This window comes from Diadema antillarum, unplaced genomic scaffold (genome assembly GCF_040938485.1).
Source record: "Diadema antillarum isolate AM-2024a unplaced genomic scaffold, OU_Dant_1.0 scf00000037, whole genome shotgun sequence".
Taxonomy (NCBI): domain Eukaryota; kingdom Metazoa; phylum Echinodermata; class Echinoidea; order Diadematoida; family Diadematidae; genus Diadema; species Diadema antillarum.
Genome location: NW_027270926.1, coordinates 2,017,774 through 2,040,918, shown reverse-complemented (window position 1 = coordinate 2,040,918; position 23,145 = coordinate 2,017,774). Strand labels below are relative to the sequence as shown.

At 37.3% G+C, this 23,145-nt stretch overlaps 2 protein-coding genes across 2 annotated transcripts; both read left to right on the top strand.

Moving 5' to 3' along the window:
- Positions 1 to 8,574: 8,574 nt before the first annotated feature.
- LOC139709222 (30 kDa spicule matrix protein-like) lies at positions 8,575 to 11,140 on the top strand. The gene is made up of 2 exons (XM_071621179.1): positions 8,575 to 8,690; positions 10,444 to 11,140. Exons 1-2 carry the CDS (start codon positions 8,575 to 8,577, stop codon positions 11,138 to 11,140), a joined length of 813 nt encoding a protein of 270 aa, XP_071477280.1.
- A 9,678-nt stretch (positions 11,141 to 20,818) lies between these two features.
- On the top strand, positions 20,819 to 22,150 carry LOC139709214 (N-acetyllactosaminide beta-1,6-N-acetylglucosaminyl-transferase-like). The gene has a single exon (XM_071621168.1). The coding sequence runs from the start codon at positions 20,819 to 20,821 to the stop codon at positions 22,148 to 22,150; it is 1,332 nt and encodes a 443-aa protein (XP_071477269.1).
- Positions 22,151 to 23,145: the final 995 nt, after the last annotated feature.

Here is a 23,145-nt window from a genome sequence, read left to right as displayed (position 1 = left end):
TCTTATCAGACTAACTTATAATTGGACTGGATATTCCCCTGTAATGATAAACTGCATGGTCAACAGTCAGTAATTGTATAGCAGGGTTATATGAAAAATCAAATTTCCTTTATTTGAATTATCTGATGCTGTATGGTGTCAAATGAATTATGAATCAAAATCCATCAACTGAATCAAATGCAAAACAAACAAAATAATCTTTTAATGGAAATGATATCTTAATGGGAAATATATTTAAAGAATATAAAAAATAAGAACAAACAAGCAATCTCATATTTCATTCAAAATAATGAGTACTGTTACAATTAACCTCGTCCATAAAAATGTGGATGTACTCTAGTATTTTCATGACTAAGATATCTGGATTCTCATAGTTTCCTCCTATTTAGGGTGTAGATTGATGTAAAAATGACTCATCTTTTCCTGTCTTAGGGTGATACCTTCCATTTCCAGCCATAGTTTGGGCATTTTCTTGCTAAAGATTGTCTGCAAGGATCATATTGTATTTGGGGGAAATTGCGTTGAAACATTTGGAAGTAGGTCAAGTCACTTCACAGCAAATCTGGTATTTTCTAGGAATTCGTGAGTTTTAAATGTGTTATGAATACCTAGGAGTGATGCTGCTTTTGTATTGACTTAACAAGCATTTTGAGATTGTAAAGTATACATCTTATATAGTTATGCAATCAGTGGGTTAGACGCCAGTGGAATCCGATGTAGTCTCATTCTGGTCAACTACAATATGATCCATGATTAGCAAATGCTACTTTTCAAAAATCTTCAGATCCTATGTAAAACAAACAAACAAACAAACAAACAAACAAACAAACAAACAAATATTACCTCGCCGTGTTTGTCTGTTTTACAGTTGGACGATTCTGTGATCAATCAAGTTCTTTTTGCCTGGGAATGTTATACTGCAAATCATGCCCCAGGATATCATTTAGACCTTTACGAACATCATCAAGTCCGAAAGACATCTTCTTATTTTGAATGATATAATTTGTCTTAGATGAATCTGAATGACAAATGAACATTGTTACTAGCTACTTCACATATATGCCAAAAATCGTCTTTATGTTTGCAACATTGAAGTGAGTCATCTGTAGTCTAACAGCTACTCTTTTTTGCGACATCCACAAAGAGGGAAAAAACATCAGTCACACCATTTAAGTTTGAACGTCGCCTCATCGATGCTTTCACAGTTTGAGTAAGAGAAAATTCACGACTTTTGAGCTCGGAATAGAGGCAAAGCCAACTTACTAAACGTCGCTGGCATGAGTAGGCCTTATAATATTTAACTGAGCATTGATTTTCCATTGCATGAATATAACTGAAGAGAAAGATATAATTGGCAATAGCCACGGTTACGCTAAAGATGTGTTTATGCTCATCAATTTTATAACTGTCAGTGTGATAATAACGCACTACTATCATAATTGTATTCTAGTCGCAATCTCAGCTTATGATATCTTCCTTACAACAACCATCATCCTCTACAAGGGGGTATATCATGTTTAAGTATATCCCCCACATGTTTTGACGATGGGAAATAAGCAGAGTATATTTTTCATTTCATTTCATTTCATTTCATTTTTATTTCATTCTCCTTTATCCAACAGAACACAACACTGTATATATTAATTAGGTTGTTATCACAATCGTATACACACAACTTGGAAATGATATCAAATGATACAATAATAAAGTTACATATATATGCATGTATACGCAAAATAATACAAGTCTATGTTTCAGTTGGAAAAAAAAGGAGAACTGAGAGGTCCACTAAAAAGCAAGCTTGTAGATTGTGAACCACTCAAGAAACTCTAACGAAATACTTATTTGTATATGCTTAACACGAGCATAATTTAAACAAGACGGAACAAAACAGGAGACACATGACAATAACATGACACGACTAGACAGAAAGGCGGAAAATGGAAGGAAGGAAGGAAGGAAGAGAACGCCTACACGCTGATCAAAGAAACGAAAAAGGGAATTGAAGAGGGAATTGAAGAGATGCTTTAAACAGCCGGTGGTTGCATATCCAGCCGTGTAAAGAATATGATGGCTATTTCATGAATTAATGAGTTCAGAGATTAATTGATTGATGGTTGGATGATGAACCCTGTGGTTGTTGGGACTTGGTTAATAAAAACGAACATCAGAGATGGTTCAACAGAAAGGATTTCAACTTACGCTTAAAGGAAAACAAAGAAGGAGAATTTTTTATTTCACAACTTAATGAATTCCAGAATCTAGGGCTTGTGTATATAAATGTATTCTGAGCCAATAATGTTATCAGAAGGGGTAGCTGAAACTCAGTAGATTGTCTGGTGGGATAATTATGGAAAATTGGTTCCTTGTAAACATTGAATTGAATATACAGGGAAGTACATTTGTGTTGAAATTAAACATAAACTGTCCAAGTTGAAAAAAATACAAATCTTTAATTTTTAAAATCTTATATTTAGTGAATAATGGATCTGTATGGGAACGTGGCAGGACGCCACAAATAACACGAAGTGCCCTTTTTTGTAATAACAGTAATCCATCTAATAAAGTTTGATGAGCGTTCCCCCATGCTAAAAGACATTTCAGACATTTCAGAGAGAAGAGAGAGAGAAGTGGGGATGTAGCAAGAGTGATGGCAAAGGGGAGCCGAAGTTCAGTGGGAGACAGAAATATATTTCCGACACGTTGTCAACTGGGAAATGGCGCTGAGTTATACAAAGGAAGTATTTGAAAAATGACCCAGGCATTGCACCCTCCAGGTTGGGCCTACGTACCACTAGAGCTAACATAAGTTAAGGTGCTAAAAATGGTTATTTTTAGCCAGAACCAGAACCGATGGGTGAATGATTTTTATTTTTACACAAACCGTCTCGGATCTCCTCTTTGAGATTAGATGTTCCCGAAGGAATAATGTTCTGAATCACTGACTTGTCTCTTGCTCCCATGTCTCTCCCACAATCATGATCTTGATATCATTGCTATTTGTGAAAATGACATCATCTTATTGTCTACTTAAAATGACTTACACAGACTTCTTTGCGACGCTTTCTGCCTTGCTTAGTTTTGGCCTCATGCATTTCCTTTGACAATCATGTTACGAATTGATTTTCAATGTCGTGAGGTATATATAGGTTTCGCTTGAATTCCATTATCACCAACAAGTAGATTTTTCATTGTTCGCCTTGTGGTGTGTGTGTGTGTGTGTGTGTGTGTGTGTGTGTGCGTGCGCGTGTCTTAACAGGAATGATACTATGCTGTTAATGTTGCGTATGGAGCGATTACTCAGTATACGAGATGTGTTGAGATATGGTGTTTGTTTGGTGTGGTTTTTTAGAAATTGCATAGTTAAAGGGATAGTACAGTATTGGTGGAGATGAGAATTGGGCTGCTAACTTTTTGCAAGATACCAAGAAACCAAGAAAACACTTATGATATAGTACGGAACATACCATTTTAAGAGGAATTCAAAGTTTGTTTGATGAAAATCGGGTTTGGAATGACTGAAACATCCAAAAACAAAGTAAAACAAAGCGATCGTAATAAAGTGTGGGTCCCACACTTTATTAGAATCGCTCTTTTTTGGATATCTCAGCCATTTTAAAACCAATTTTCATCAAATAAACTTTGAATTCCTCATAGAATTACGTGCTCTTTCATATTGCATAAAAGGTTTCTCATCATCTCATCAAAAAATGTTAAAAACCTGAAATTAGGTCTCAACCGAAACCATGACGATCCCTTTAACAGTCAAGCTTTTATGGGAAAGTCCTTTTTATATTTTCTTAAACTGCGCCTGCAACAAGTTACACTTAGTATGAATTCAGATGACTTTTCCGCATACATATGGCAATACTTATTAATCGTATATTCCAACTGGTTCCCATATTACCTGGAATGGTATGGTATCAATCTTAAAATGTAAGTCCTCTTGGGTTGTGAAAGATTGACATAGCGAATCACAGAAAACTGCATGCTTGATCAAAAGTATTGTTTTGAGTATCCAAGTATCAAGTAATCCAATGACCAATCAAGCACTGATATGGAACTGCAGATGTCCAATGGAATAAAAGCCTTGAGTACACTATGTATGCAGGGTCGTGATTTGTCCTGATCGGTAGTTAAGTTAGTCCACGGAGGAAGCGATACCTCATCAGTTTAGACGCGGAAAAGAATCCTTATCATTCATTCATCGTATAAAGAGCTTGGGGGCTAACCCGGTGAAGTAGTCCACCTATCTGCCTTTACCTACACAAGAAAGTGGGGAACGAAGCCGACCCTTCGTAGGTGACCCCAGGTGACTGGTACACTTCAGCTGACGATATCAACCAGGCATATAGTGCCACATGATTAGAATATGATAAAAGATACATCATGGATTTCGCTATCTTTTTTTTTTCAAAATAAAACAAAACAAAAACAAAAAACAAAATCAAATATACAGTCTCAAGGAGGTGGCATGATGATTGTACCTTGAAAGTAAGACGTTGGACATTTTATAGGGAGGGAAGGCGAAGGTAGACCTACTTAAATAAACCAGGTGTGACGGATGAGGCTTGTATCCCGAATGAAAGTTGGCTATTTTGAAGCAAAGGAAAAGGGAAATGGGGGGGGGGGGGGGGGGAGACGAGGCAGATTGGGGATCTGGAGGGGAACAAAATTGAGGGTTTTTGGGGGACTAGGAAGAAAATTCCTCCTAAAAGAGTTCTTACTTTGTGCAGTTTAGGGTAGGGCCATCCAATACGACAAAAAGATTTATGTATTGCGCACAGATGCATCGCACTCAAAATGAACATACCACAACCGTAACAACGAATAGGATTATGCTCTATGCTATCTCAAAAGACGGGGTGGGAGGATTAAAGGGTAATACAAGCAATATCTAGCAATGTTTCGTGTTATTGATTTTGTAATCATTAAGTTGTCCAACGATTATTCGATCCTACAATCAATGTCCGCGTCAGGAGCATGGAGCGTCTTCCATGAAGCAAAAAATAACACCATAGCAAAAGCAAAGAAAGAACGTCTTTAACATGGGATGAGTTTATCTAATTACCTCTGATGTCAATACAATCAACGTGGCGTAATTGTTGGACAAGGCGTTATGTGGAATGCAACAGCTGGCAACAATGGTATACAGTTAGGGTGTTGAAAAGCTGCGATCTTGATTCCTCGCACATTGTCAGTTGGATTGTGGTCGAAGGATAGAGGCTGTCGTTTCATCTAAGGTTTGTTTTAGAGTCCTAAAGGCAGAGAGGCCACATCATTCAGATGCAGGAAAAGGAGTAATGTGCGAACTAATTGGACAGACCAAAAAGAGAGCTGACAATGAACAAACAGCAATCAAATTAAGAGGCATTGTCAGGAGAAAAACGATAAGTACTGACCCATTTAATTAACGCTATCACAATGGAGCAAATAGATAGGCCAAAAGAGAAACTATAGTACAAGTTGTCTATTCCGATGTATTGATAACATATTGCGTATTTAAGGTGTATAGACATGTCGAGATCATAGGAATTCTAAGGTCATTGTATCAAGCAAATCGGCTTCAGCTACAAGTACTTCTGTGTGAGCAAGATTAACGCACACAATTTTCTGTTGTTATAAATTGTTTTTGTGCAACAGACTCATTACAATCTTCTTTCAAGCGAAATTAAAATCAATATCTGCTGAACAACGTACAAAGAGTTAAGTATATATATATATATATATATATATATATATATATATATATATATTCTTTTTTAGTAACTTTACCCCATGAGCTCTTGCATCCGCGGGGTTCCTGGCCAGGAACTGGGGTTTAGGCCGACACGAGCTCTATTGTACAAGCCTGTTATTTTACTCAACGTTTGGAATACCGTGAGGGCAACACCTGGTCGCGGTTTCGCGGCTAGCTCAGGCTTACTAGGATGAATGTGCAAAAACCTAAGTACATGGTTATTTAGTAACGCTATTTTACCAGTCTTCTGTTACAACATTTGCATTGACAATTATCCTAATATGAATTCCGCTAAAATTCTGAGTCTGAAAGTTGATGCTAAGTTATAATGGAAAGAACAATTATCGATAGTGTCGGTAAAACTATGTCTAGAAATTCTGGAGTCATAAACTAAAAGATATTCTGCCTCGTTCCATCCTTTTCAAACTTTGTTTTAGTTTATTCTTCCTCATTTACGTTATAGACATTTACCCTTGGGTATCTCGGGTAAACTTGTGAGTGGTAGAACTTACTTATTACAAAAGAAAGTGTTCGTATCATTTGTAACACCCACTTTCATTCAAACACGAATCCTTTGTTTAACGGATATGAAATTCTCAAAATGTATGATTTTATATGATTTTCAATCAGGACAGGTCACGCATAGATTCAATCATAATGATCTTCAAATGATATTATCTGAAATGTTTATCACAAAAATAAAGTTCTGTTCATAATCACCCGACAATACAGTCTAACTCATTACATTTACCATTGAATAGACCTTTATCGGCTAAACAAAATCTTATAACTTATCAAAAGGGATTAATCTCTCGAAATCTTGCAGTGGGGAGTGACTGAGATAAGAATGGAAAAGTGCTCCGGCCTCAGAAATCCCATCGTCCCCTTCTTCTCTCCTTTTCTTAACAGATTAATCGAATTAATGCAAGGTTTAAAAAGTGACAAAGGGTATGTCAAGCTTCGGCGGTAAAGTAATTAGGAGAAAGGCAAGGATAATCAGGGAAGGAGGCCGTGTTTTACAAGAGGGCATCGAGTTGATCAAAGGGGTATTCTCCGTTAACATGCCGTGACTGAGTCACGGGGCAGTAAACGTGGAGATTAGAGAAAGCGGGGGCTACAACAGAAGGTGATCCCTTTGGGATTAGGGATGGAGAAGGAGGCGAAAATGTCTCCAGCGTGGATTTCGACAGAGAGATGCGCTCCTGTTTGCGCCAGGAAGTACATTGCAGGAAACGGTCCTCGGTGACGCGGAGTATGAGCAGTTTTTAGGAGGACGTGCGAGGAACGTACTCTATATTATGAGAACGTGGGCGTCTGTCTCCAACAACACTCATAAGATCCTGAGGTGTCTCGTTTGCATCGCCTCATAGAATTCTGCGGTTCGCATAAATTGACATGTTTAGATTGAAAAAAAAAAGTGTTGAATCGAACGGGTCAGAGAAAGTACCGAAACAAACCAGGAATTGAATTGTCGATGGCAAAGGTTACTGAAACAAGTACACGAAGTAAAGATTTAATGGGATGACAGGAACATTATTGTAAGTTAAAATATTATCGGAATAATACACAGAACTGGTGAAGCCATGGCAAGTCTGAGCCTAAAACACCACGCTGTTTTCAAATTTAATCTAATAGATACACATAAATTCAGATGAACAAAATTCATCAAAATCCGAAATAAGATAGGAAAGTCACAGTATTTTTTCAAGTTTTACACGAATTCCCCAAATACCAATATAGTCGCAACCACACATTCAAAGGAATGAAAAGAACTCTCCCACTAGTTTCATTATGGTCCCAGTTTGTTATTCCGGAGGTTCATTATTCCAAAAGACTCGTTAATCCGAAAATTAACTAAGGTTCTTAATTTCGAAGGTTCCTCAGTAGGCACACTCTTTTCATTTTCGGATTAACGAACCTTCAGAATAACGAATCTTCAATATATAAAGCCACGCAGTATTCAGATCAACAAACCCTATTTATTTTTAGGAATAACGAACATTAAGGTATAGGGAGTTTGTGTATTTCAAAATGACTCACCTTAGGAAAAATGAACGTCACTTTTCCTTATAACTGAAATCATGATCTAGCAACTACGACCCCATCCACCTCTAGGTTAGCTATATTCTTCAATATATCGATGAGAATTATGCATCTCATTGATATTGATTTCATTTCGAAAAATACAACAAATTCAGTATAAGTCCAAAGTCGCAATGTGGAAGGTAGTTGTTACTGTTACAACGATAATGCATGATTCAAGTTGCGTTTAGAAAGAAGATTTTAGAAATCTTTAAGACGATTTCACTGAACAGCCAATTTTGCAAATATTTAATTAGAATCATTTAAACCTAACGAATTAATATGATAAGTCATGTAGGGTCGCATTCAATAGTAGTGATTAAAAAAAATCATACAAGAAAGTCTCATATGTTTGAATTTAGAAATACACGTCAACAAGTCAACGCATTATCATAATGATACTCAATCCACGGTAAGGAGGAGCACATTTGTCACCTTTTCCTATCCTTAATCAATTACGGATGTAAGTTAAATAGGTGAGCGCACGGGGACGCACCGCGCGCTTCGAGAATATGACGTGAACGAAGGAGAGAGGGACGGGTCGAGAGGAAGAGGGGAGCCGCGTCATCACAACAATTCATGATGTATAAATAAGACTGCGCACGGCTTCTCGAAGTCATATCTTACATTTGTGTGGACCCTGAGACCTCTCTCCGTCCAAGGCCTATACTCTCATCAGTAGACAGAGTGCTCCACACTTCTCCTTTCTTGTTGCACGGACTTTGTTCGCTGGTGTTAGCAATACTGCAACGATGAGGTCGTTTGTTGCTCTCTTTGGATGCCTGCTGGCACTAGTGGCTGTAGCCCACGCCCAATTAGGGCAGAGATGCCAGAGGTTTTGGACGGAGTACGACGGAAGCTGCTACCAGTGAGTGTTAAAATTTGTGAATATTTGTAATCTGTGTGTTTTTGAATTAATTTGATTTGATTGATTCTTACATTTGTAATTGATACACATGTATGCAATGTATAACAGACGTCTGGCAATTGTTTTAGGAGATGTGGTCATTGTTTCAATTGAGTTTCATTATTGCACTACTTAAAAACACACTGAATTGATTATGTATGTGCAACGCCGTAAAATGGTGCACAAGATGTTTGTGAGATAATGATTTAAGTTTGAAGTATTGGGTAATGAAGTGTACTCTTTACTTTTGCCTCATTTGTATATTGCTGATATTCATTTATCCGGAGGTTCGTTAATCCGAAAAAAAAAAGAAAAAAGAATCGTTCTTCCGAAAATCGCTTGTAAAGAAGGTGCGTACTAACGAACCATCGGAATTACGAACTTTTTTTTTTCACTTTCAGATTAACGAATCTTTCGGAATAACGAACCTTATTTGATATTCATTTTTTATAACCGAACCTTTGAAATAACGAAGTGTAACCGTTTATACTACATTCCTTTATCGCGTTTATCACCTTTTGACAAAGCTGGTAAAAACTTTTGAAATGGCTGTCACTTTTGAATATAATAAGTATGTAATGTCACTTTGAATGTAGACAATTTATCTTGCAATTTTTTAATTATTTTTTTTACCAGACATTGCTAAAGATACCTCATGAAACTAGCTGGGTACGCAAAACAATGATGTTTGGTGCTGATTATGGTAATAATGATGATGATAATTGGTAGAATTAAGTAGGCAGCTAAGTTAGATGGATGAATGGCAAGCTTTCGTTGCATTGTACTTTGTCTTATTTCACTTTGATTCTACATACCACTCTGTTTTCTGGCTCTTGTTGTGGCTGGCAGTCACCTCCTTACTTAGTCTCACATTATGTGTGAAATTTAAAAATAGGCTGTGACATACATAATTACCATGCTTACATCTGAATTGTTCTTTGCTGTTCTGCGCTTGCAGCAGATAAAGATTCGAAAAGTGAGTTGAATTTAGTGTATTGTCTGCGCAGCTTACACCAGCCGGACAGCAGACGTGAAATTACTTAGATTCAAAAGTATAATTTAGCAAAATATGTAATCCCTTAGGGGATAGAAAATGTGCATATACTTGTTAATGAAATTACACATAACTTTCTTCTGTTGCGCCCCGTTCCTAACTGACGAGTATTTCGCGATATTTCTCAAAAGAGTTCAGTAGTCATCTTGTCCTTAACTGGAACATTCTTCAAGCGATCAAACTTGTTTCTCGTCGAGAGAAAAAAAAGAAACGTACTGCCAGACTTCTGGACAGTAGCAGTGATGAGTCAAACACTCACAGATGGACATAATGAAAATCCATCCATATCATCAATTAGGCTGACCTTAAGACTCTAGTTTACGTGTTCCTGTCTTCGTCATCACGAAGGTCATCTCCTAACAGCAGTACACGCAATGTTGCAGTAATCTAATAAAAGGCAGAAGTGTCAAGATCTCTGACCCTTATATTGGGAAATATCGCATTTCATAGATTTTTCGGAATTACTTTCCTGGTTTTATTTCATTCACAAGTCATCTTATTATAATATATTTGCTTGAAAAGACTAATATTCAGAGGGAGCACGAATTAACCGTCTGCATGCTACATTAATTTCTGTCTATAGGTTTGGGTGGGAATTTTGTGCGTATTGAGGTCATTGGCATAGAGAGGGTTAAAGTTTGGTTCGATCTTTCTTTCCAGATTGTCTCATGGAGGCTTCATGCGAGGAGCTTTCGGCGGCGCAGTCTTCGCTGTTGAGGGTCTCTCTCAGCGGGCGGCCAACCAGTTCTGCGGCAGAGAGAAACCAGGTGCATCCCTCGTGACAGTCAATTCTCACCTAGAAAACGACTTCCTTTACGAGTGGACCCTGCGCACCAACCTGGAACCCCAGCCAGTATGGCTCGGCCTCCACGTCAATCCCATGACCAGGCAATGGGAGTGGTACAGCGGCGAACCTGTCAACTATACCAACTGGGACGAGATAATGGTGTACCCAGAGTTCGGCACAGGCGCTCTTCTCTTCGACGCAGACCCACGCCTGCAGATGCAGAATGCCGTTGATGTGTCGGCGCGCTGGGTGCCCGAGCAGGTTCTCGGCGAGAACCACTACTTCATCTGCGAGTACAGGCTGCAATCAATGCAAATGCCCACCATGGAAGTCCCAACGACATTCTCCCCCAACGGCACCCAGGGAACACCGATGATGCTCGAGAACAACCCAGTGAATGCGCCCCAGCAACAACGACAGGGAGCCCAGTTCCAAGAGCTCCGCAGCCTGCGGGGAGTGCTGGGAACTTCAGGACTGGCTGGATCCCGTCTTCATGAGGTGCCCAAAAGCGCGCGCGTCCAACGTCCAGCTGCTTACAGGAAAGGTCGATTCTTCGGAGCCTTCCCTTGATGATACTTCAAACGAACTCCTCCTACCTCTGCGTTATCTTTCACACAGACTCTTGTTATTCCAACCATGTCTTCCACTCTCGATGCAACGGGAGCAGATTATGTTCAGCGCATGACGTTCAGACCGGACCTATTCGGCAAAGTTTTGATGATAATGCGAACGTAGCAACAACAACAAAAAAATCAACGACAATGCTGATCTTCGACGAAATCTATCCATAAAGAAAAAATCCTAATGGCAAAACAAAATAAGACCACTTGCTTCGTGCCAGATTAAACAGTATAAGGATCCTTGAATATCAAACGTTATTTGATTCTCTCTTTTCATTGCCAGTTCTGTGTTATGGCAATTCTGTGTTATATATAATGTATATGTATACATTTGATTCTATCTTACTTTGTACATTATGTTGATGGAATAAATTTTAGTTTAAACAAAATTTACATTCATTTCATGTATGCCTTAATTCAGTTGATAAAGGCTTCACAAACGTGAGAATTATTTTAGTTATATATATATATATATATATATATATATATATATATATATATAAATGAGTGAGATATGAGAAAGGAAGGAGAAATCGGTGCGTAGCTTTGACATCATTATTCCTCTTACTGTTCCTCCTTTTCGGAAAAGCGCAAGAGTTGAAAAATTGGTCTCCGCCGGGAATCGAACCCGGGTCTTTGGCATGGAACGCCAACGCCTTAACCGCTCGGGCACGGAGACGTCATAGCGGTTCAGGTACTGCAAGTATAGATATATATATATTATATATATATGTATGTATATATATATATATATATATATATATATATATGTATATATATATATATGTATATATATATGTCTGTCTGTCTGTCTGTATGTCTGTGTGTGCGTGCGTGTGCGTGTGATGGAGAGTACATTTGACACTGAGATACTGATATCACACATTATTCCACTTTGTGAGTTTTCAAAGTAAATCATCAAACAAAATGCTGTATGTGCACACAGCGAGAATGACAGAGAGAGGAAGAGTGGAAAGGAAAAAATAATGATGCTTATGGGATGATTGAATTTCGTTTGATGTTGAGACAACGAGAGGTTAATGTATTCATTCATTCATTCATTCATTCATTCATTCATTCATTCATTTGCATAAAAGAGACAAACAGGTACGAGAGGTGGCTGCAGTGTTAATTCGTTGCCTCCGGTACTTTGAGTATATGGCAACTTCCTTTCATATTGATACATAAAATCGGCACACTTAGTTCCATCACAGCAAGCCATTGGTTAAGATTTCAATTGGATGCTCATCCTGTTGTGATGCCATCTCTGTTGTGCATGTGATTGTACGATTGTGTGTGTGTGTGTGTGTGTGTGTGTGTGTGTGTGTGTGTGTGTGTGTGTGTGTCGTGTGCTAATTTCGACGTGCTTGCATGTCATAGACTTTAGATTGATCTGTACTTTCTTTCAGTTTTCACTTAACAACATATTCCCCTTAACTCGAGTGGTTCAGGTTGTATTGACATAACCTCATCCGCGTCCTCCGGTAATAATGAAAATGAAGGTCATCATGTAAATATAATAGGACACATATCTGCACATACAATTAAAAATAATGTCGAGAAACATAAAAGAGAAGATGAAATGAACTATGTCAATACCAGGATGGCATTACATGCCCATCAACATATCTCATTAATAGTCGTTATTCGTTATTCCAAACAATATGCCAAAGGTCCGTTATCCCGAAACACATAAATTCTCTTCACGTAGATGTTCATTATTCTGAAAATGGAATAATCAACTTTTTTCCTTAAATACGAACCTCGGGAATAACAAACCTTTTCGAATAAAGTATATGCTTTAGAATTTGAAATAAAAAACCCCAGGGCATTGATAATGTTCTTGTAAAACACAAATTATGATGAATTTCATTCTTGATCCAGTTTTACATACGTTGAGACATTCACGATATTTGCTCCTGCAACATATTGCTCCGGTCTTATTTTCTCCAAGGACTAAGAGTTAGGGTTAGCGTTGTGATAAGGGACTTTAGGTTTAGATTGATGTGAGGTTTAAGATTAGGGTTAAGGTTAGGGTTTTGTTTGTGGGTAGAAACTAAACTATTTTAGCTAATTGCAAACAATTTGTATTTATCGATGGTCATACATCTACTATGCAAAATATCAATCGTGATGTACCTCAAGGAAGCTTGCTTGGACCTCTTCTATTTGTTCTTTATATCAATTCTTAAGATAACAGTATAAAAGAAGCTTTAAGTTTTGATACTTGTACTTTAAGTTCAAAAATCATTTTATGATATTATATTCTTATGCGCCCTGATTTCAAGTCCTTTTTTTCTCCCTCATCAAAATTACTTTTTGTTTCAAAACGTAGTGTCCTCTTTTTGCTTTACCTTGCTTTTTGTGCCTCGCGTGCGTTGGTAGATTGACCTTCAACTCCTCTTCTTTGGCCCCCTTTCTCTTTCCTCGTTAGTCTCTTCCTGTTATTTCTTCCACTATTATCTTTTTTTTCTTTCCTTATTTAACATGAGAGCAGCCTCGTGTTTGCTTGTAATCCAGTGTTTCTTTCTGTCTTTTGGGTTTTTTTTTTCTTTTCTAGACAATCTTTTTTCCCCTGCCACAGGGTGTTTTATTTATACACATATTCAGAAATTGACATTTACAAATAATTTTTCAGTAGGAAACAGAATGAGAATAAAATAATAATTCAATCATCGACAAAAAGTGACCTACTGCACTTATACATAATTATAATAAGAAACTTTTTTAACTATTTTTACAACATGTAATTCATATTATTCTTTTTTCATTGGCAGAAGCAACCCTAAAGACACTTTTGGTATTTACTAGTTTTGATTAAATGTTCAAAAACACTTAATAAATAGAGCCTATATTTTCACAAAGTTCTTTTCTCTACAATTCATTTGACTTATACGTTTTTCCATCTCAAAATAATATTTTATTTCAGATATTATGTGTTCAAATGACGGAACGCTTTTTTTTTATTTCGCGGAGACAATTTCTCTTCTTACAACAATCATCATACAGTTTAGTGCACTGTTGTTGAAACCATAAAGTCCGAATAGCTTATGTTGGTTTGTAAATACAATTTGTTTATCTCTCTTCAGGAGTAACCATCGCTCAACCTTATTCCAGATAATATTTGAATAAGGACATGAATGAAATATATACATAATGATTTCCTCACTATCATTACAAAACGTACACTTTTTATCTGTTACGAAACCAAACTTTAAGAGGGCGTCTTTTCTATGATATTCTATTCAGGATCTTAAATCGGAACCACCTCATATTAATGTCAAGAGTTGATTGAAAAGGAATTGAACAGTATAAAGACCATGTTTCATCATCAAAATCCAACATACTACTCCACTTTACAAAGCTGTTACAATGTTTTGACGTGTGTCTTAAAGGGGATAGCTAGTAACCGATCAGTGGGAATCAGTGGGAATACTGAGGGATGATTGTTCCAATCCTTGTGGGATTCATTTAAGAGTGCATTATATATCTACTGTTGTGTGAAAATTATTTGCTTCAGAATGGTCTCATATTCAAGTAATGTGCAGATTACTGCCCCGTCACTGACCAGGGACGCTAACCTATTTAAACTGCACATTACTTGAATATGTTATTTCACAGTATTTTCCTTTGTAACAATATTGTACTGATTTTATGTTATTACGGGTACGTAAATGTTTTGTATTGTTAGAAATGAAACGAAATGAAATGAAATGAAATGAAATGAAATGAAGTAAAATGAAATGAAATGTAATGAAATGAAATGAAATGAAATGAAATGAATACCAAACCATTGGAATGTAGAACTGTATTTTTCTGTAACCCAGACAAAACACTTTCTGATCTGTACGTACTTACAGAAAGAAAGTTCTTATCCTTCTGGTTCCTTTCACTTCTATTGCAATGTTCATTAATCGGTTATTTAATCCTTACCTTTTTCTGATGCTCTGCGCCCATATCTCGTCTTCACTTTGCTACCTTCTCTTATCGTTTTTTTTTCTCGTGCCAAGGAAAATGACAAACCTTCATTACCATGAACAAAAGGGGGCGTACTTGTCGTTAAACATCTAGAGCCCTTTGTTATACACATGCATGATAAGCAACACCCATTGTCTGGATGCGTTTGAAGTATGCCGTTTAATTCTCCTCTTCTCTAAATTTTGTCATCTTTGTTTCCTTTTCTCCCCCTTCCTTTATCTTTTACTCTTTTTCTGTTTCTCATGTTGCTCTTTGAATCTGATGTCTCATATGCATGGATAGTCACTTTTGTCCTCGCACAGACGCACGCGCACACACGAACAACACACACACACACAGTACACACACATACTTTGTTTACACTCATTAATACGCCACGGAGCTATAATCAAATAGCAACATGTGATTTGTGGACATATAGGCGTACGTGTTTTGTCTCTTTGTTCGTTCACTGCTCTACACGAAATGAAAATCAAACCATTCGACTTGAATGGGTTGGAGTATATCAGCTGTTCCTCTCTCATTTTGTCGAAAATAATAAATTAAAATTATTTTTATTGAAATCTTACAACATCCAACCGAGATAGTTTCGTTTTATCATCTCAGTCAAGTCATCATTTCTTTGAATATCAAACAATTGTTATGAATTTATTATCATCATTTATTTTTTACATTAGTCCTCCTTATGATTATATTCCTGTCAGTGTTCTGCATATATCGATGTGTCTATTCTCTCTTTCTCCTGCATTCTTACCAACATAATTATGTATAAAAATTTCTTTGCATAATATTTAATCCAGGTTGTATTTCACCACTTATTTTACATTATGGAATCCAGATTGCTTGCGTCCACGATGGCACGTGCTGTAGCTTCCCCCTTTTTCCCCCTTTTTTCTCTTTTTTTTTCCTTTTCTTTCTTTTTCCCTTTCCCAATCATCTTGATGTCAGTTGACATCAGTTCGTTTTATTTTGTTTTATATTGCTATCTTGTGTATTTTCTGAGGATCCCATATCGTACAAGCTCTGCTTCTTAGTAGGACCCTCCACTTCCATCCTCATCCTTAGTTGACTTGTACTATATGAGTTATGTATATATTAACAAAGATATAATTGCATTTTTTTCATCTACTTCTCATTTTTCATATGTACTTTGTTAAATCACATTCTGCAAGTATTACAAACATGCTGTACATATGCAATGTATATAATTTCTTTGTTTATTTGATGGAAGTGAAAATAAATTTGAATCTTTGAATCTTTGAATCTTTAAAATAATGTGCATTAATATGTATGTTATAATGGAAGTGAGAGAGAGAGAATTACATCTACACGTCATGTGAAAAAAATTCAGTAAAGTACATCCTAAGCCTTGCTGTATTTCAAATGCAATGCCCCCAAAGTTCGTTTACTTATGACACGTCTGTAGCTCTATCGTCAATGAGGGCGGCCTTTGAAGAGCTATACAACCAAAAGAATCAGAAAATCCAATTCCAGCATTATTGTTATTGAAGTTCTAGCATTCATAACACTAACTTTTTTAATGCTCATGATGTATGCTGTTTAGGAAAATTTTTGTATTTTATTTTTTAGAAGATGCAAAGAAGCTATTCAAAGGGACCAGACAGTAATGGTTGAGGTGAGGATTCAGCTTGTAACGTTTTGCGAGAAATTTAGAAACCACTCTTTGAAATTAGTTTCGGTTTCATTCTCTCAATCAAGTCGTTTGTTTGTTTGTTTGTTTGTTTTTACAAGTATTAAGATATCACACAGAAATCATCTTTTAAGGAAAACAATCTGTCTAACATAAGTTTACCTCAGATATTTATTTTATTGTACCAGTAACAGTGAGTTTATTCTCTTTCTCTTTTTTCTTATATCCGTTCCTATGCATTCATACCGGCATATGCACCCAATCAATCGCAATTTCAAACCAGGGAGCGTTGTATTGTTTTGTTATTGCATTTTAATCATGAAGTACAGTATGCTTGTGTCCACGATGGCGTGTGTTGTACCATAGTCTTATTTCCCCCTTTTTTGTTCTTTTTTTTCTTCTTTTTTTCCCCTTCCTAAGTTAATTTCATGTCAGTTGACATTGGTTTCTTTGACCTTGTGTACGTATTTTTTGAGGGTCCCATACCCTACAAGCTTTGCTTTTTAAGTGGGACCCTCCATTTCCATTCTAATCTTTGTATTAGGTATATACCTTAGAAACGAAATTCTGTTGTTACTCGTGACCACTTGTACGTTTTCTTTGAAATTGTTATAAATTTGTTCTGTAAATGTATTGTATATATTTTTCTGTTTATTCAATGGAAATGGAAATAAAATTGAATTGAATTGAATTGAATTGAAATGTTAATGAGCATACAATTCTATGGAGAATCAAAAAATTTATTAGTTGTTTTGAAATGACTGAGATAACCAATAACAAGGTAAAACAAAACTTTTCTATAAGATCCAAATAAAAGTCGTGGCCTGTCGTGTTTTATTAGGATCGCTTTTTTGGATATCTCAACCATTTCAAGACGAATTTTCATCAAACAAACATTGAATCTTTATTGGAATTACATGCTCTATATCATAAGAGGTTTCTCATTATCTAAAAAAAAAATTTGTATATATATATAAACCTGACGTTAGGTCTTAACCAAAACTATACGATCCCTTTAAGTTTAAAAGAAATCTTCTGAAAAGATGGGCAAAGTTGCTAGTTCCCAATGAAATACACCTAGCTGACGGATGAATTATGCATTTTATTTAAAGACATAGCTTTTCAGGTAACCTGTTTCATCTTAACAACAATGCAATAGTGAGTTTCATTGCTTGTTCTTTTATCTTTCAGATCTTCGAGCAAGCTTTTTGATTGTCGGAAACGATCCCTTCTTAAACAAAGAGAAAATATATCAAAGAGTTGTTATACGTAATGCTGTATGTTACCTCAATATTTTTTCCGTATTAATGAAACATCAGTACTAAGTGCTATATAAGTGTTATTCATTATCATTATCATTACAGATTTTGAGGATTTTTGTTTCTATGACTATCATAACACAGAATTCACCAAACAGGAATGCTTCATTATATCGTAAATCACGCTTACACTGCATTATTTTTTCGTAATCCTTATTCTTACTGTCGGGAAATACTTCCAGTAGCAGTGAGAAGTGTTGGTCCTCATACAGTGTCTAATCAGGTGTAAGTCCTCCACACTTGAATGCTATTAAAGTGATGTCTCACTTTATATTTGAACTCTATTTGATAAACATATTACGTCATTTTTATAGATAAAAAAGTTTGATAAAGAGACAAGAAATAAAAGAAAGTTGTGGAATTTAAAGGGTTCTCTTTCTTTTTCAGGGTTGCATATCATTATGAAGCCATGCTTTTGTTATTGACAGATCTCCTTTCATTCTTATGAAAGAATATTGTAAAATCAATTTCTGTCACTGATTCAAGATTAATGGTATCATTATCTCCTATAATTGTGAACAACATCACTTTTATTAGATATGGGGAACCTGAAAAGTTTATAACATTCCTATCTCTCTGATTCATATGATCATGATGATACTATTAGTGGTATTATGTTACTTGTTCATGATATTGTGTACTATGTTCATTTAAGTCATTTTGGAATTCAAACTTTGAATTACGGTCCATATTTCCACGTGATCACTTGATACTTAGAGCAGTTTTAGTTTATCTATTTTGCATTTGTCATTATGGGTTGATTGAAAAATCAGACCCTGTCTGCAATTTCCCACGTCTGATGGATTCTAGATTAAATTTCAGTGTCCACGTTGTCACTTATCCTGTGCGGCCCAATTAGTCTATGAATCATGATGAAATTTGAGATCAAGTAACGATTAGTGCATATGCGAAAAGGTAGTGCATATCAGAGGGATTTTTATACGGAATTATGTTCTTTTTTTTTAGGCAAAAGTCTTACGAAGTGAAAAAAAAAATCATCCAGCGAAAGGCTGCTGCAAAGTTGTAGTGCCCAAGATTACTTCATTTCTGATTAAAGGGGATACACGGCTAGTAACTGATCAGTGGGAATAAGTGGGAATGCTGGGGGATGATTGTTCCAATCCTTGTGGGATTCATTTAAGAGTACATTATATATCTATTGTTGTGTGAAAATTGTTTGCTTCAGAATGGTCTTATATTCAAGTAATGTGCAGTTTGATGTTTCCAGGTTAGCATGCCTGTACAGTGACGGGGAATTAAACATGCACATTACTTGAATTTGAGACTGTTCTGAAGCAAACAATTTTCACACAACAATAGATTATATAATGTACTCTTAAATGAATCCCACACGGATTGGAACAATCATCCCCCAGCATTCCCACTTATTCCCACTGATCAGTTGCTAGCCATCCCCTTTAAGTGATTTACATGGCTGCGGAATAAACACCACTTTTTTAAAGGCATGTTATTCACAGCCAGAAAAAGAATAGCACTGTGAACTTGATTGACTCTATTAATGCCTATCAAACATGAGTGTCGTTCAGTTGTCTTTTGATATGAAGTCATTCACATACTCATACGTTAGCAAAACAGTTGTTCAGTTTGTATAACGATACTTTTAGTAAGTGATAGAAAAAATATTTCCTCCATGACGACTTTGGTCACTATTCTTAGCGAGCTACCTCCAAGCGTCTGTTCGTTCCCCTCCCTCAGTAAAGTATATTGTTCTAAACACAGCACACAGAGGACTATCTTTAGAAAACGAATACACTGTGTAGTTTATGAAAAGTGAAATGCAAGTTATAAATTCGCAATTTGAAAACTAAATATCTGGTAGTACACGTTCAAGATATCAAGAAGTTGAAATCCTGCCTGGAGTCTTCCCTGGCGACAGGTTCAACAGGATTACTCCCCGACAACATTACAGCCCGGCTTTCTGCTTTTTAGTCAGTGCCGTGCAGGACGACGGGTGATTATCATGAACTTGCCAAGGAAATGAGCTTGCCGTCTTGGAAGTAAAAAATTATTTTTAAAGCGTAGTCCACCATTACGTGACTCGGGTAAGCGCTTTATCACACATGGGTCCGACGTGCTAAGTACGCGTTGATGTGTGGTGAACAGATTTTGCGGTGGTTTCGATGCTATTTCAGTTTATGACAAGATCGAGCCTTCGCGCCCTCTCCTCTTCTCGGGCATACAATCGTGGTACAGTTGATGTTGCCGGGCAACAAATACTATCGTAATCACAGGGAAGCCTGAATGTCAGCCTTTTCTATATCTTGAGCCCTGTAAGATATAGTTGTGAAGGTTTGCTCACCCGTTATAACTACTGAATTGAACTACTCACTCGACGTTCTCGTAACATTGAGCGTTCCACTCCAATGACAGTGACAGCTATTTCCTAACCAGTCTTCGAAACTCAGGTTTCTTCAAGCATCGAACACGACTCTACGTCAAGAAACAACAACAACAAACAACAACAACAACAGCAAAAGACAAAAGTCATAGTGAACTGACGTTAGAAGCCGATATGCCTTGTTGCAGAGTGTTCAGCACCGGCTTGCGATTTCTCCGACACTGGAAGTGGAAAATCACACTTATTTTTGCTACTTGCAGCATCCTGTCAATAATATGCAGGCTTGAAAAGGCAAGTACGGTTGTACCTTTTCACGGGGCCATGCAGTTGCTGCCAATTGAAGCTCTTGTCAACTACTCTAGACTTCGTGACCGGTTCAAGGCAATTGGGAGTGTTACCTATAAACATCCACGTAGATATCCTGACAAAACTGCCAGTGAACTCAGAGAGATATACGATCAAGGAGCTTGGAATTCTACTTTGGTGTCGTCTTATCACATGCACTATGACGTCAACTGCAGCGCCATCATACGCGGTGAGGTGAAATCCATACAGATGGCCAAACAAATAATCATGGACAAGGCCAACGTCTCGGGTACTAGTATCCTGGCAACCCCTTCTGATGACATTGTGACGTCATGGATGGATGACTGCCACAGGTACAAGGTTGACCGAAAGTACCCAACTTCACCCGGCTCCCAGGAAGAGGCTGCCTACCCTGTAGCCTACATCATCGTCGTCCACAAGGATGCCGCGCAGGTGGAAAGGCTCCTGCGCAACATCTACCACCCGCAAAATCTGTACTGCATCCATCCAGACACGGGGGCCCCTGACCACTTTCAGAGGGCTATGCGAGCACTTGTGAGATGCTTCGACAACGTCTTCATTGCCACAACACTAGAGAGAATTCAGTATCGTGGATACACCCGATTGCAAGCCGATATCAATTGCATGCAGGACCTATCCGCGAGGAAATCCCATGGATGGAAGTATGTGATTAATCTCTGCGGACAGGACTTCCCCCTAAAGACAAACCTAGAAATCGTCCGACAGCTTAAAGCGTACAACGGATACAGCGACATTCCAGGCGTCTATCCGGAACAGAACAAATTGTTTATTTCGAGAACGAGAAACCACCACGTGATCATTGATGGGAAGGTTAGAAAGACGAATGTAACCAAACCTCCACCTCCGCACAATGCTAAGATGTATTTCGGGAATGCTTACTATGTCGCCGTACGCTCTTTTGTGGAATATATCCTAACAAACAGGACTGCACAAGATGTTCTCCACTACTTAATGGACACGAACAGTCCAGACGAGCACTTCTGGGTCACTATGAGTCGATATCCGGGTGCTCCTGGTGGTTATCCAAAGTCCTCATGGAATTCCAATGCCCGGTTTATCCGGTGGACTACATCCGCCGAGTATCCGCCATGTGTTGGGAAGTACGTGAGAATGGTTTGTGTTATTAGTCTCGGATATTTGCCGTACATCGCTACAATACCACAGCTCTTTGTAAATAAAGTACACTACGGCTATGATCCAGTCGTTATCCAATGCCTTGAAGAATTACTCGACTACAGAACAGCAAATCCGGAATCGACTGCAGACTTCGTCGCAAAGTTTCCATTGCGTAACTTGTTTCCTTGACAGTCACGAAAACAATCAAAAATACGACCTAAGCGCTGAATCTTGTTACCGATAAAGATACAAACATAAGATTCTAAGAGTCTCGTCAAGTTGTTCAATCAAAATCTAGACCAGGCAATTACAAAACTATTTTCTTTTAATATCATCGAGTAAGAGAGGCAACTTTCATTCATTTGATTCAATTCAGTTCAATTTCAAATGCACTGATAGTCTGACGTGTCAAAAGAATGGTAATGTCTTGGACGATCAAAACATTCCAGTAACCTAATTTAGTCAATGTATTTTCTTGATTCCATTAATTCTATTATGACATCATTTCTCATGAGGCAAAATTTGAAAACCTTGTCTTAAAACTAGAGCTTTACAGAAAATGTTGAGACCATGCCAGATTTTGTGCTATCAAGTCAAGAGAAAAAAAAGTAAAGATTAAATATACTAACAACTTATTCTGACCGAAGAGTTGGAGCACGAGGGAACAACGTTGCTGGTCTCAGTCATCTTGACAAAGTGAGAATAGCTAATGACAAAGAGTGTGGGCTTGACTTGGATGTTGAGAACTGTGAAGGGAAATCCGAGCTTTCTGCTGCTAACCTTATGTAACAAATTAGCTCATGGGTGACGCATAATGAGGGGGGGGGGGACGATACAAGTAACGGACTTCAGAGAATGTCTTGGTAAGATGATCTGTTATACTCATGAAAAGATTTATCATTCATAATGTATATTTGCAATACCCTTCGTGAAAACTGATAAGCTGTAACTGGTGTCAGTTTTGTAATGATATCTGCGACTATTAGTCATTCTCTCCAATAAACTTCCAACCACTTAGGCACTGATATAAATGGCATATTGTTGTCCGATGTACAATTTCAGACTTTTTCAATAAATGTAGGCCTTCTAGAGAAAAGTATTGAATGAAAATGAGTCGTACTCTGTATTATGTACACGTTTTCTCGATGTCTAAGTATATGGTAATGTTGTAGTATAAAGAAAAG

Coding starts and splice junctions, on each gene's coding strand:
- LOC139709214 (XM_071621168.1), top strand. CDS start 20,819: ATGCAGTTGCTGCCAATTGAAGCTCTTGTCAACTACTCTAGACTTCGT.
- LOC139709222 (XM_071621179.1), top strand. CDS start 8,575: ATGAGGTCGTTTGTTGCTCTCTTTGGATGCCTGCTGGCACTAGTGGCT. Junction 8,691..10,443: donor TACGACGGAAGCTGCTACCA/GTGAGTGTTAAA, acceptor CTTTCTTTCCAG/ATTGTCTCATGGAGGCTTCA.